This window comes from Prionailurus bengalensis, chromosome A1, assembly GCF_016509475.1.
Source record: "Prionailurus bengalensis isolate Pbe53 chromosome A1, Fcat_Pben_1.1_paternal_pri, whole genome shotgun sequence".
Classification (NCBI taxonomy): domain Eukaryota; kingdom Metazoa; phylum Chordata; class Mammalia; order Carnivora; family Felidae; genus Prionailurus; species Prionailurus bengalensis.
In genome coordinates, this window is record NC_057343.1 from 145,205,189 (window position 1) to 145,219,419 (window position 14,231).

General features: G+C 36.0%; 1 protein-coding gene across 5 annotated transcripts in view; it reads left to right on the plus strand.

Moving 5' to 3' along the window:
• MSH3 (mutS homolog 3) overlaps nt 1-14,231 on the plus strand; it is a 192,524-nt gene that overhangs the window by 121,841 nt on the left and 56,452 nt on the right. For all 5 annotated transcript variants that reach the window (XR_006299152.1, XR_006299151.1, XM_043593057.1 and 2 more), the window contains exons 18-19: nt 1,776-1,883; nt 9,655-9,766. Coding sequence is in view for 3 of the 5 variants with exons in the window: in XM_043593057.1 (XP_043448992.1) it covers nt 1,776-1,883; nt 9,655-9,766 (220 nt within the window). In the remaining 2 variants the exon portion in view is untranslated. The remainder of the gene's footprint in view (nt 1-1,775; nt 1,884-9,654; nt 9,767-14,231) is intronic.

Below are 14,231 nucleotides of genomic sequence, written 5' to 3' on the forward strand. Positions count from 1 at the left end.
AGAAATATCAAATGTAGCTGCTCTCTGGCAAAACAGAGTGCCAGGATAGGAAGACCAAATGGGTCAGTGATGAGAACAGGGACAGAATAGGACACAGCCCAAGAGGTAAACCAGTGGTTAGATCTAAATTGAAGTTACACTGGGAATAACAAGGCATGATCACTGAGCAATCACTCAGGAATGTAAGGTCTGTGTACCATGTGACATTTTCAAAACTGAGTCATTTTGTTTGTTTATTTATTTATTTTGAGAAAGACATAGTGTGAGTGGGGGAGGGGCAGAGAGAGAAGGGGAGAGAATCCCAAGGAGGCTCTGCACTGCCAGCACAGAGCCTGATGTGGGGCTCAAACTCATGACCGTGAGATCATGACCTGACCTGAAACCAGAAGTCAGATGCTTAACCAACTGAGCCACCCAGGAGCCTCCAAACTGAGTCATTTTTAAGGTGACAACAGAACATTATCTATCTGATGCCGGGTTCCAATCTCCTTTTTGCTTGGGATTTCTTAACACTGTTAGTGGAATTCTTGTTTGTTGTAATGAACATTAATTCAGTGAGAAATAGGTAAATTATATTTGTTATACTATGTTCAGACAAAGAGGTATAAAATATACTGTAAATATACTTTTCAGTTCATAAAGTTAACACAAAAGTAAAACTGGATACTTAAAATGTTGCCTCTATTTGGAAAAGTCATGTATATACAATACCTTTATATAATATTACTGGAAAAATCATATTACAGATTCTAAAAACTCAATATAGTGATAATATAGGAATAACTGATTACATAGTAGCTTAATTGGGATATCCTTTTCAAGCTAGGAAGTACTCTGAAACTTTTGGATTTAAGAAGTAAACAGATTAAATCTCAAAGTTTCTGAAACACATTGTACAACAGAGAAACCTTTTTTAAGGGAAGCATTCAGCATAATACTCTCATTTTGGGGGGAATCTTCTTTGAATGTTGTAAAGTATACCTGTGATATGAGATAATGGAATAATAAGTAAAAAAAAAAAACACTTGCATACATTCCTATATATTTTTAAATACATCTTTCAATAACAGTTTTCTAAGCTTTTAATCACCAGGTATTTAGTTAGCCAAAGATTTGAGACAATGATTGTTATCTTTTTAAAAATAAATCTAAAATTTAATTTATATATGCATTTTTAATAATGTAACTGAAGATCACTGAAAAAAAGTACTTTTCTTGCTTGCCTTTAACAAAATTTATTATAATGGCTACTGTATGCCAAAGTTATGGGCGGTATGTTAGGGCTTGATAATGATAAGCAAATCAGACAAACATGGACTCTACCATCAAGAAGCTTCCAATTCAGCGTGAGAAAAAGATATTGAAACTGTTAATCCTAGTTTGTATGATGCTATCAAGGAGAAGCACAAAGGGAGGCTGACCCATCTGGGTAGTTCATGTTATTTAAGTTGAATGAAAATGATCACATTTGTGTTAATTATATCTAAGTTGACTTGTCATGGTCAAATGAAATGTGTAATATGGTGTTAATAGTACACATCTTTTTATAGAAGTTATTTTAAATATATGCAGTTCTATCCAAATGAAACAAAAGAAGCCTCAGTAATCAAATTATTATATCAAACTGAAAAGTATTTCAGTGTAATTTCCATGTTTCTTAGGTATCCCTGGTTATTTTGTTTATGCTCATCTTACTAATAAAGTGATTACTTATTGTACAGCTTTTATAGCTCTAAGAAATCAGTGTCCTCACCTTTTTGTTGTTGCTTCTGTAGGGATTTTAGTGAACATTATCACTCCTTGTGTAAAGCAGTACATCACCTAGCAACTGTTGACTGCATTTTCTCCCTGGCCAAGGTCGCTAAGCAAGGAAATTACTGCAGGTAATGTATTTTTTAACACTCCCCCCCCCCCCTTTCAGTGCTTTAGACTAGATGGCATTATTCCACTAATTTTAGCATTTTTATTATAAAATATTAAAATATGCAAATATTTTGCACCCTTTGTAAAGCTGAATGTCAACACATATAGCTTGATTTGAAATTAACACATTCCTTTCTTGCTTGCTCTGTCATTTAGTACAGTGAAAGCAGATGTGACTCCAGAAGTGATTGTTATATATTTCAGTTTTTAAGTTTATGTGGGTGACATTTAAAAAAAAATTTTTTTTAATGTTTATTCATTTTTGAGAGACAGAGGCAGAGTGTGAGTGGGGGAGGGGCAGAGAGAGAGGGGGACACAGAATCCAAAGCAGGCTTCAGGCTCCAGGCTGTCTGCACAGAGCCCGACATGGGGCTCGAACCCACGAATCTGCGAGATCATGACCTGAGCCAAAGTCAGATGCTTAACCAACTGAGCCACCCAGGCGCTCTGGTGACATTTTTTAAAAAGCATAATCCTTTCATTTGTTAGCTTTGACTTAAACACTTTGTAATATGTTTCACTTCATGATTATAAATACCATCTAAATCAGATATGGCTGGGACTCATTGTATGATCCATTTTGAGGAAGTGTTCTCTATTGCTCTCAAATTGTTCTTCCTTAACTTTAAAACCTTAAGCTTGAGCCAAATCTTTGGCCCAGTGCTGTGCCCTCCAGGCCCACTGGGTGAGGATCCTACCTTCCAGACCTACTGGGGCAGCATTTCTGTTCCTGTAGTTTTGCTGGGCAAAGATTGGGCCCCCAGAGCTCCAGGTCATGTTGCCCCTTTGGTGGCCCTATGCCTGGGCTCCACCCCTGAAGTGTTTCTTTGTGATATTCCCATGTCTGCTGGTGTCGCCTGGCTCCCTCCTGTGGCTCCCCCAGGCTAGAATTTTGTGTTGGTGGCTGTCTGGGTCTGGAGACCATTGCCATATTGGGGGCTCTCTGGGCTATCTATTTCATAAAATCATAGCCCGCTCATGAGGGCTCTTATGAACCAATCGCCTTCCAAAGGCCTCACCTCCTAATACCATCACATTAGGTTTCATATGAATTTTGGGGAGGACACAAACATTCAGTTTGTAGCACAAAGCCTATTTTTTCATATACTTAAGGAAATTTAAGGGAACATTTACCTCACTGGCTATGGTGAGGAATAAAAAGAAAACATAGATGTCTTACTGCCTGTCAGTGCTTGTGACATACAGAATTCATTGTGTTTGATTAGATATGTTTTGCTGTTCATACGTCTTTCATATCTTGGTTTCTCTTTAGTTTGAGCCAAATAGCTTTTTTTTTGAACATTTCAATGTTCTTTATACCTAGCATAATACCCATAGTGGATGTTAAAAAATTGGTTGTTGTAAAGTATTTATTTATTTATTTATTTATTTATTTATTTAGGGGAGGAGAATTGCAGGAATTGGCTATGCCAGTTTTAGATTAAAAACGTACTTTGCTATTTCATTTCATTTTGTTTTGCTATCTATTTATGTGTGGAGACCAACAGTGTTGGGCACAATAGTTTTGTTTAAAATAGGTTCTTTGCATTTTCACTATTGCCCAATTTCTTCTCACATCAGAGGGCTTCAAAAATTTTATCTCATTTATCATCCATAAAAGTGAGATCTGTAAATTTACTGTAGTTGAATCTAGTTCTGGGAGAATAAGAATCTACTCTCCATTGACTTGATTTCTTCCTTATGTACTGTGATCTTAGTAGGACTTCTTTCTTGCTGTACAAGGTTTGTGAAGCTAACTTTTCCTAAAGGATTTTGGTGAATTAAGTAGAGGATCAGCTACAACCTATGCCCTTACTGTGTCTTCCTGCAAAGCTCTTCCCACTGAAAAATACTTGTGCCTGGCTTACCTCTTCTTATACTTCTTCAAGTGGCCTTTTGCCATTTGTTACTGCTGATGCTGCAGCTAGTAAGACCAGAAGAACCATGTCTATGGTATGTGGTTTATATTATAACAAATTTAAATATTTGTATCTGTAAAACATATTCTGTACTGTCAGCACAGAGCCTGACGCGGGGCTCTACCGTACAAACTGTGAGATCGTGACCTGAGCTGAAACCAAGAGTCAGACGCTTAACTGACTGAGCCACTCGGGCGCCCCAGGAATTCTTTATGGAGATGTAGGTTTGGCAAAATCTCTGAGGAGTGAAAATACATACCTTATTACATCACTATAAAAATCTGATTAATTTGTAGACTCATGAGAGATTTAACAAACATTTTAAGTATATACACTAGACAGGTTTGGTCCCAGATTTTTCATTTAGGGACTTCTCCTTTTTTTGGCATCTTCTAGTCCATATATCAAGAGACTACTTGATTTGCATAAGTAAAATTTGAACTCTTTTAAAGCATATCTTTCATAGTGTAGACTTTGGATCAGACAGACATGGTTTTGAATACTTGCTTGGTTATTTAACAGCTGACCTTAAGCAAGTTACTTAACCTCTCTGATCCTCAGGTTCTGCATTGCCATAATACCTACCTCTCAAGAGATGTGCAGATTAAGTGAGGTAAATCTATATTAACTTTTTAAGCAGGACCAGACAGATGATAAGTACTTAGTAAATAGCAGATAATATTTTTCAAAGATGCTTATTTTAAAAATCAGAAGGATTAAGTATTTTAAAAATTATTTGTCTTTAATAAAAATATGGGGTATGTTAGTATGTTTCATACCCATTCAATTTATTTTTTAAAAATCATTTTTGGTTCTCTATCTTATCTGTCTCTTTGAACATGATCAGCATCGTTATCTTAAAGTCTGTGTCTGATAATTCAAATATCTGGAGTCCTTATGGGTCCTTGTTGCCTTGTTTCTCTTGCCTTGTTTTTGTTCATTTTTGTTCTTATATCTTTTTGATGCCTGGTTGTTTTGATTATGTTATAGGCATTATATTTGTAGAATCATTATAGAAATAACTTGATGTTATATTTCGTCTGAAAGAGTCACATTTGCTTCTACTAGACATCTCAAGATGCTGAAAATACTCTGGCATCAATCTAAATAATCTGTCATCTTATCTGGGCTTGAGATGACTCAAAGGTTCAAAAGCTGCCATTATTGCTTCAAATGTATTTCTTATGCCTGGTGTGCAACCTATTGGTGTCTCAGTCCAGAGCCAGGCTATCCTTCGTCTCTACCCTCAGCTGTTTCCTCAGGAATCAACACACTCCCTGGGACTCTGTCCTGCCCCAGGTCTTGGCTTGATAATTCCTTGATGTCTTGTTAGTTATCAGGTACCATCAAGTAACTATTTTCTATACTTTATCTAATTTTTCTTTTTGTCCTCAGTAGTATTGTTCCAAACGACATATTCTATCAGGAAAATGAGTTCAGGAAATATTTCATATGCTAAAATACTTTCCAAATTGGATACTATATATTTTGTATTAAGAAAAATTCACTGGGGTGCCTGGATGGCTCAAATGGTTAAGCATCTGACCTTGGTTCAGGTCATGATCTCACAGCTTGTGAGTTTGAGCCCCACCTCAGGCTCTGTGCTGACAGCATGGAGCCTGGAGCCTGCTTCAGATTCTGTGTCTGCCTCTCTCTCTGCCCCTCCCCACCGCTTGCTCACGCTCTCTCTCTCTCTCTCTCTCTCTCAAAAGTAAATAAACATGTAAAAAAAATTTTTTTTTAATTTTTCTTAAAAGAAAAATCCACCTGAATATTTTTAAATGAAAAATCATACCATAAACTTTAGGAAATAAAATCAACTTCTCTTTTTTTAGCAGAAATAAAATTGAGTGTAAATAGCCACCAAATAGGAAACTTTCATCTAAAATGCATTTTAAGCTAGTATTTAAGTATCTGAAGTTTATACTTTTTCCCCCTTAGATTTCCAGCTTGCTCAAAGATATTAGTGCCTTTGAACTATTGATGTTAGTTCAGACTGATTATTGGCTTTATAATCACGATCTTTCTTTTTTTTTTTCTAAATACTTTTAGGACATTTTATTCACTATGCCTAACCTTGAGGCAAAAGTTCTTATTCTGTCTTTCTATCCAATTTGTATTTTGGATATTATATTGTTTTACTAATTGTATTGTTTCTCTGAGGCATTTAAAGGAGAAAGATGCTGTTTCAAAAATATAAAATAAATTTGTTCAAGTTCAGTGTTTCATTCTTTCCAGGCAGCATCCAGATTTCCTTAGTTCTTCTTAAATGCCGTGTCATCAACATGTTTTTCATATCCTTCTTGCTCTATCTTAATGTAGTGTATCGTCTCATTTCTCCAAATTATCGTTTGCTTCTCATTCTACCAGGAAGTGTTTTGTCTTTATATAATTTTGATAGTGACAGAGTAAGTCAGTCACTCATTTTCACAGATTTTCGAGCAGAACAAATCATTCAAAATTTTATTCTAAAGTGAAGACCTTCCTCAGAAATCCTATCAGTGTCATGAATAATGATCTATTGATTTCACTTGGCAGAACACCTAGGATTTTATTTTAAAACTGATATTACTTACAGATGCTTTCATTTTTTTTAGTAGTAAATTTATAATGCACCTAGGTAAAAATCCTGTCTTTAGAATTGTACTTTAAAATCCAAAAAATGTCCTTTTCCTGTCATTTTAAATGTCTCTTTCCAAAGGATAATTTTAAATTTTTACTCAGAAGATACTGTAGTTACTTTCTTTGAGAAATGTGAGGGTATATACTTGGGGTTTTGTTAGCCAGATATATTTAAGGAAAAGGATTTAAGTATTTAGGAAAGTACTATTTCTTAGTATTATGAGTAAGTTCAGAAATGTGTTTTATGCTAAAGTTCTGAGTCATAGAACTTAATAATCAATGAGTATAAGTTAACACAATACGAGGACACTGTTCACCCAGCACATTGTCAGAAATTAGAAAATTTGGTAATACCTCCTTTAGGTGAAGTTGTGAAAAAACAAGTCAACTTTCATATCCTGCTGGTGGGAAGATAAACTGATACAGATATTTCTTTTTTTTTTAAGTGTTTATTTATTTGAAAGAGAGTAAGTGCACACATGTGTGTGTGAATAAGCAAGCGGGAGAAGGGAAGAAAGAGAGGGAAAGGGAGAATCCTAAGCAGGCCCTGTGCTATCAGCATAGAGCCCGATGTGGGCCTCAATCTCATGAACTATGAGATCATGACCTGAGCTGAAATCAAGAGTTGGGCACTTAACTGAGCCACGCAGACATCTGATATAGATGTTTCTGTATGTTAAAATAAAAAATAAGCAAACCCTATGACTTAGAAAGCATACTTCAGGAATTTACTCTAGCTTAGACAAACACTTGTCTATATGTAATGGGTATGTGAGTGTGTGTGTGTGTGTATGTGTGTATATATATATAGTGTGTATATATACATGGTTGTTCATTTCACTATTGTTTGAAAATCTAAACACAGTCTAAAATATTTAACAACAGAGAACAGCTAACTCATTTATGTGGCAGCTTCCAAAGAATGTTAAAGATATGACAGGAAATTATCCTAAATCTTCAATATACCATACCATCAGTGTCCACTGGACCTAATTTCAGCTTTTGAGTTTCTTAAATGTCTTTCAAAGAACAAAGAGAAAATTCATGTTTTTTTAAAAAGAAGAATAAAACTCATTCTGTCTTGCATTTACACTATGGGTCCATTGGACCCTTTTATAAATATGAGATGTATTTTGGGATCTTTAATGATTTTATTGTTTCTATATCTGGAATATCTTGCTATTTCATCATCCCAGGAATTACTTAATTATTGTTTATTGATTATTTCTACTAAAAAGTCTAAGAAAACTAGAGAATGGTAATGCAAAGGTGAGATAGAACTCACTATCACACCATCCTTCAGGGTTCTAATTGTGTTGCCTGAAGTGCTGCATCATCCTTCAGGAAGTTACAAAAAGAATGGAGATAACACCATTATAGTCGGCTTCTAACTTTCTTTGAACATAGCTGAGAACTCGCAATTTTTTATTTTTCACCCATAATAGCACAAAAAAGTGGCAGAAGACATTTCACAATTATTAATCAAAAGATGAATGTGAAGAGAAAGATAGTGCTCTAGATACTAATGATGATAATGAAATTTCTTGTATAAACCCAGTCTCAGATTATGAGTGTTCAGATGACAGTATCCTGGATGAATTTTCCCCAAACTCAAGAATCATTATGCGAATATATTTTTCTAAGGGCAAAGTGAAATGTGTTCTTTTCCAGTCAGTTATTCCATAGGCAGCACACATCATGCAATATTTGGTGACAAGAACCTGATCCATCCTGTTTTGCCAAAAGGACATGTAGTAGTTTCTTTTGTCTTTTATGAAATTTGTGCCCTGAAGTTTACTTGATACTGTTTGTAGGTGGACAGGTGCTTAAGGTAGAAGACTGAAAGAAAATAGACGATGTGAAATAAAAATATTGACTTGATTGACTATTCTGATTTGATATTTATAAATATAAAACTGAAAATTTGTTACAGTTGTGGAGCAAAGAAGATGCCTGGCCTCTCCTCAACAAAACTCTAAGCTTTAAAAGATTTCAAAAAATTCAAGTATTACATTTTCGTCCATGCAAGTTGGGGAAGAACCAAAAATAATGATAAGCCAGAACATTTTAGAAACGTATTGAAATCAAAAATTAGTATTTATGAATGTCTGTCGTCCTAGGCACATGCATGATGGTTGGTGAGCAATTAATTACATTGAGAGTGTATTGTCCGTTCCAAGTATATATGCCTTTATGAGCAGGAAAATGTGGAATAAAAATATGAGATTTGCTCTGTTTAAGTTCTTACTAAAATTCCCCCTTCTGCAAATTATTTGTAAAATGACTATATTTGTAATGACTGTACATTTTGAAATGTACTTTCATTTGTAAAATGGAAGTATTAAAAAAAAAGTAGAAGAGTCCATTGGTGAATAGTGAAGCCAATGTTTTTAGTGTATATTGAGTGTTAAGGGGGGAAATGTAGTTGTAGAAATACACATTACAGTATGATCCTGATTTGTTCTGCTTTTTTTTTTTTTTAAATAAATCGCAAACAAATGCAATGAGTGTATAAAAATCTAAATGCAGAGAAGAAAGTTGGGAAGGATAGATACCACACTGATCTCAGTGGTAATCTCTGGGAAGGAGAATGAGAGTAGGGCAGTGCTCATGGGGGATATGATAAATAGATAAAGCTATAGATAAAAACAAAGTTTAAAAGCTTAAATAACAAGACCAGCAAGGCAAAAAGTTAAGTTTTATATAAAAAAAAAGTGAAAGATACCAATGACCCTAGAAAGATGTTTCAGTGGAACAGAATATAAAAAGTTTAGGTCTCCCAAGTCCAGCACATAATATAATTTCTATTAATGTAATAATTAAATCTGGACTAATTTTCAGGGCTAGCCTTTATTATGCTTATTACTAAAAATGATTTAAATAATACTGATCTGAACTGTAACTTTTAGTAATGAAAATATTCGTCTTAGATAATACTAACAAAATAAAAATTAAAAAAGATCTTGTAAAGTAGACTTCAGCATTAGAGCTACTGTAGGACTCTGCTGAAGTTTGTCCTTCAAACACTGTTACAATAATTGTCCTAATTCTTATAGTTAAAATTTAACTTTAATACTCAAAGCCTTATTCTGGATGTATTCTTAAAGTCTGTTTTGTAAACGAGAACTTAGAGATTTTTTTAAAAGGCAGTTTTCATGCCTAGTAAATTGAAACATGCTTCTTTTTGCAGACCAACTCTACAAGAAGAAAGGAAGATCATGATTAAAAATGGCCGGCATCCTGTGATTGACGTGTTGCTGGGAGAACAGGATCAATATGTTCCCAACAGTACGAGTTTATCAGTAAGTACCATGTGATGCCAAATGAGTAAAAGATGATAACACGGATCCAAACTTTTAAATACAAAATAAGTATTTTTCTGATTTACACAGGTTTTAGCTGGTTTTCAGCGTTAAGTGTGGTAATCTTGGGCTCTACTTTTATATTCATCACCACATATGGAATTGGTGACATTTTCAATGAAGGATTATCCTTAAGTGGAAAGATGTAGCAACTAAATGGTTAATCTTAAGTTGTTATCCTAGGTAACTCCTAAAAATATTTTTCATTTATGAATGCCTAAATATGCTAATAGAGTGGACTCATACCATGGTTTTGCAAATTCCTATTAGTGTTTATCATTGTATGCTTTGACCTATGTTTCACCATTTTAAAATGTTCTGTGAAAGAATTAGAGATGTTTCAGCTCATTTCGGTGATGAGAACTTTTGTCATATGGGCTAGAGTTCTCTCACAGAACATTAATGATCCTAAAGATTTCTTCATTTAATACATACTTACTGCATTCCTATTTAGCTTCAGTAGCAAAGCAAGTGTTAGGACAGAGAGTAGGAAGCCAGACAGAGATACACACTGCTCTGAGGGAGCTTGTGACCAAGCCAGAAGGTTGTCCTGCTGTTATAATAGATGATCTAGGAAACCAGGTGGTCCCAGGAGCATGTAGCAGGTCAACCTAACTTATTATAGGGGGAACATTGAGCAAGGTTTCCTGGGGATGAGATACTAACTGAAGAAGGAGTCAGCATAGGCCAGAGAAGTAGAGAGGAGTATACCAGGTCAAGGAACCAACATGGGAGAGGCCAAGAGTGAGGCAGAGCAGGGTGAATTCAGGGAAGTGAAAGATGTTGAGTAACCTGGAAAAGTGAGTATGAAGAAAGAAGGGTTCAGAAATAAGGAAGAGGCCAGTTTGCTTGCATGCCATATTAAGGAATTTGAATTTATTCCTAAAGGATTTAGAATACTAGCAAGAGAGTGATTAAAACTGGGGAAAAAAAGCAAACTTATGGGAGGGAGGGTGTGCATGTGTGCCTTGCCTTTGTGTGTGTGTGTGTGTGTGTGTGTGTGTATTACATAGAGTACACTGTCAAAGATAAAGCCATACACTAATTAAAGTGGTAAGGGTAGAATCACATTACTGTGATTGCAGTAGGGAAAAGAGGATAGTGTGGACTGAACTCAACTTCAGTTTGTACAGAGATGACTGCGTGTTTTAAAGGGAGAGTGAGGGACTAGGAAAGAGGAATGGGGTGGGTAGTGGAGGGGGTGTCCTGCAGATTAAAGGGAGTAGAAATTGGAACAAGCAGGGAAGGGGATTGGTTAATGTGAAACCTATCTGGGTTTATTAACTGGCAGTTGGAGCTTCTACCCTCATACGGGGAGTGGAAAGAAAGGGAGAGTTGTCTTCTTGAATGTTTGCATTTCAAAGAGATGACTCACCTTGAGAAGACATTTCTAGGTGGTAGAAGATTTACATCTCAAAGGGGCAGAGAATGGATTTCTAACTAAGCTTTCTGAAGGAATTGCTCTCAGAGGAGGTACAGGGGCCTCTCTGCTGGTCATCACCTTTTGTCTGGAAGAAGCAGTAAATTCTCCTGGCAGTCTTGTACTTTTTCAGGTAGGAACTTTAAGAGGGTTGGGGTCATCCTAAGAACATGGCGTTCAGCTGCAAGAAACTGTGCTAGTGTTTATTCTGGTGTCTTAGTGGGGTGAGTAAACAAAATCATTTGTGCTGAAAGTGCAATTTTTAGAGGCCATGGTTGAAGCCTAGTGGAGAAGAGGGCCCAGGAGGAGCCTGACTACAATTTGTTCAAAGTGAGAGTCTTGGTCAGCATAGAGTGAAATAATCTGGTGATGAGATCAGTGAATTACTGTAGGGAAGAGTTCAGTGAGAGAGGTTGTATCAAGGAATGAAATGCCTGACTTTAAGATTTCAGAGATACTGCTCTTCTGGGAGATGGCAAGCCCTAGGTTTGGCCGTGGAAGGTGGGTAGCAGAAGTGGAGGTCTTTGGAGATGAGATCAAGGAACAGAGTTTGGGAAAAAGTCATCCACATGAATGTTGAAATCATCTAAGAGAACAGCAGCATTTGTAGGGAAAGCCAAAGGTGTTCCAGGTGCCAAAGATTCCAAGGGATGGAGACTGGTGACAGAGAAGTTTGTAGATGCCTGCAGTGAGGACAAGCAGAGGTGGTAAAGTTCTAAAGAAACACATAAGAACACATAAGGGAGAACCTCTGAACTCTGAGATGTGTGTGGCAGGATGTGGCCGATAGCGCAGCCTCCAAACGAAGTGAACAACAGCCAGGTTTCAGTTTAAGCCTTTTTGAAGGAGGTATTAAACAAGAAGGTTAGAACCACAGAAGGGCTTGGGAATTTTTCAGAGTTCAGTGGGAAAATTGGAATGTAGCAGAGCAGTTAGAAATTAGGTCAGAGAAAGGAAGTCCAGAACGGCAAGGGAGTTGGGAGTATAACAGAGTATTCCCTCTTGGGCTGTGAGCAAGGGTGACAGAGATACGCACATGGTGAATTTGGCTGGCCCCAAGTGTGGTAAGTGAAAGGAAATGCTTTGAATTACATTAAGTTTAAGATTACATTTTGATATAACACACAGACTTGTTGGTAGTGTATAATCTGGTCCACAAAGTCTGTAAACTTGTTCGTTCTCATTAGGGAATTTGTAAATTGCTTAATTTATCAAGCCAAGTTAATACGTACTGATGCTTTATTGACTTTTAAAAGAAGAATGAACGTAAGAATTTCTTTTTCAGTTCCCATAATACCAGTGGGGGTATAGCTTTTCTTGAGAAAGTAATATAGTTGTAACATTTAATACCTTGGTTTATATTTTACTTACAAATCACTTAAACATTACTTCCTGTTACTGTCCCCATCCCCCAGCACGCCAGCCAACTCAAACGCAATCCCAAGTATGTTATCTTCAACATTGATTTTTTTTTGTTTTTTTCCCTTTTTCATTCTTTTTTTTTTCCTCTTTCACATTATTTTGAAAGTATTATACTGGGGCGCCTGGGTGACTCAGTCGGTTAAGCATCTGACTTCAGTTTAGGTCATGATCTCATGGTTTGTGAGTTCGAGCCCTGCATCAGGCTCTGTGCTGACAGCTCAGAGCCTGGAGCCTGCTTCAGATTCTGTGTCTCCCTCTCTCTCTGTCTGTACCCCGCTCACGCTCTGTCTCTCTCTCTCAAAAACTGAATAAACGGTAAAAAAAAATTTTTTTAATGAATAAAAAATGTGTTATACTGTTTAATAAAGCAAGATTTGAGAACCTAAAGTAGCCTTTTACCTAATTACAAAAATGTTTTAAGGAAACATTAAAATTTTATATTTAGGGGCGCCTGGGTGGCGCAGTCGGTTAAGCGTCCGACTTCAGCCAGGTCACGATCTCGCGGTCCGTGAGTTCGAGCCCCGCGTCGGGCTCTGGAGTGATGGCTCGGAGCCTGGAGCCTGCTTCCGATTCTGTGTCTCCCTCTCTCTCTGCCCCTCCCCCGTTCATGCTCTGTCTCTCTCTGTCCCAAAAATAAATAAACGTTGAAAAAAAAAAATAAATAAATAAAATTTTATATTTAAATTTTTACAAAATAAATGGAGAGATTTTTTTTCCAGTAGGCACTTTAGAATATTCCAGAATATTCTTTTTTTTTACATATGCTTTTTCTAACTTGAGTAGGAGTTGATATAGAACTGTTGCTATGGTGAAGTGCATTCTATTTTGCAGGGTATAAATTTATATATAGGGATAGTGTTGAAAAAGAACTTACTATGTAAAACTCAATTTAAAATAATTTATAGGTGTTAATTATAAAGTATAGCCTGAAAATAATTTCCTGAAAGTCAAATGACATTGTTACTTTTGATAATCATGTAATTTTAAGAAATGGTCTTTTGTACATGTGATTATAATATACTTTTCTGGATTCTGTCTTATGTGAACTTATTATAGTTCTTCTGAACAAGCCAACTTTCTGCCTACTTCTCCTCTGCCAGTTTGAAGAATACTCTTTTTTTCACATTTCACAATTTCGCATTTATTTATGAATTTTTATTAGCATTATTTTGTGAATATTTTGTTCTTAGCGATTTTGACGCACTTTGTGTCAGTATTGTGCATGATATCAGGCTTATAAAGAAGAAAGAGACAGACTACCTCCCTAATGTGGTGGGAGACATACTCAATTACATTAACACTAATAGAGTATTTAACACAAACCATGAGGGAACTAACAGACTACCTGGTAGGAACATTGGCCCCAAACTTGAACAGGCATTTCAAAGTAAACAATATCCCAGTGGTCATTCAACAGACTAACATTTATTTTCTTGACCTGCTGTATATTAGCTGTTATAGAATACAAAAATATAGCAAAGAATTAAATAGAGAGGAACTGTGACTCTGAGGTGTTTGGGTAACATTGGGTGAAGATCCTAATGTGAAGGTGAAATGAAGACC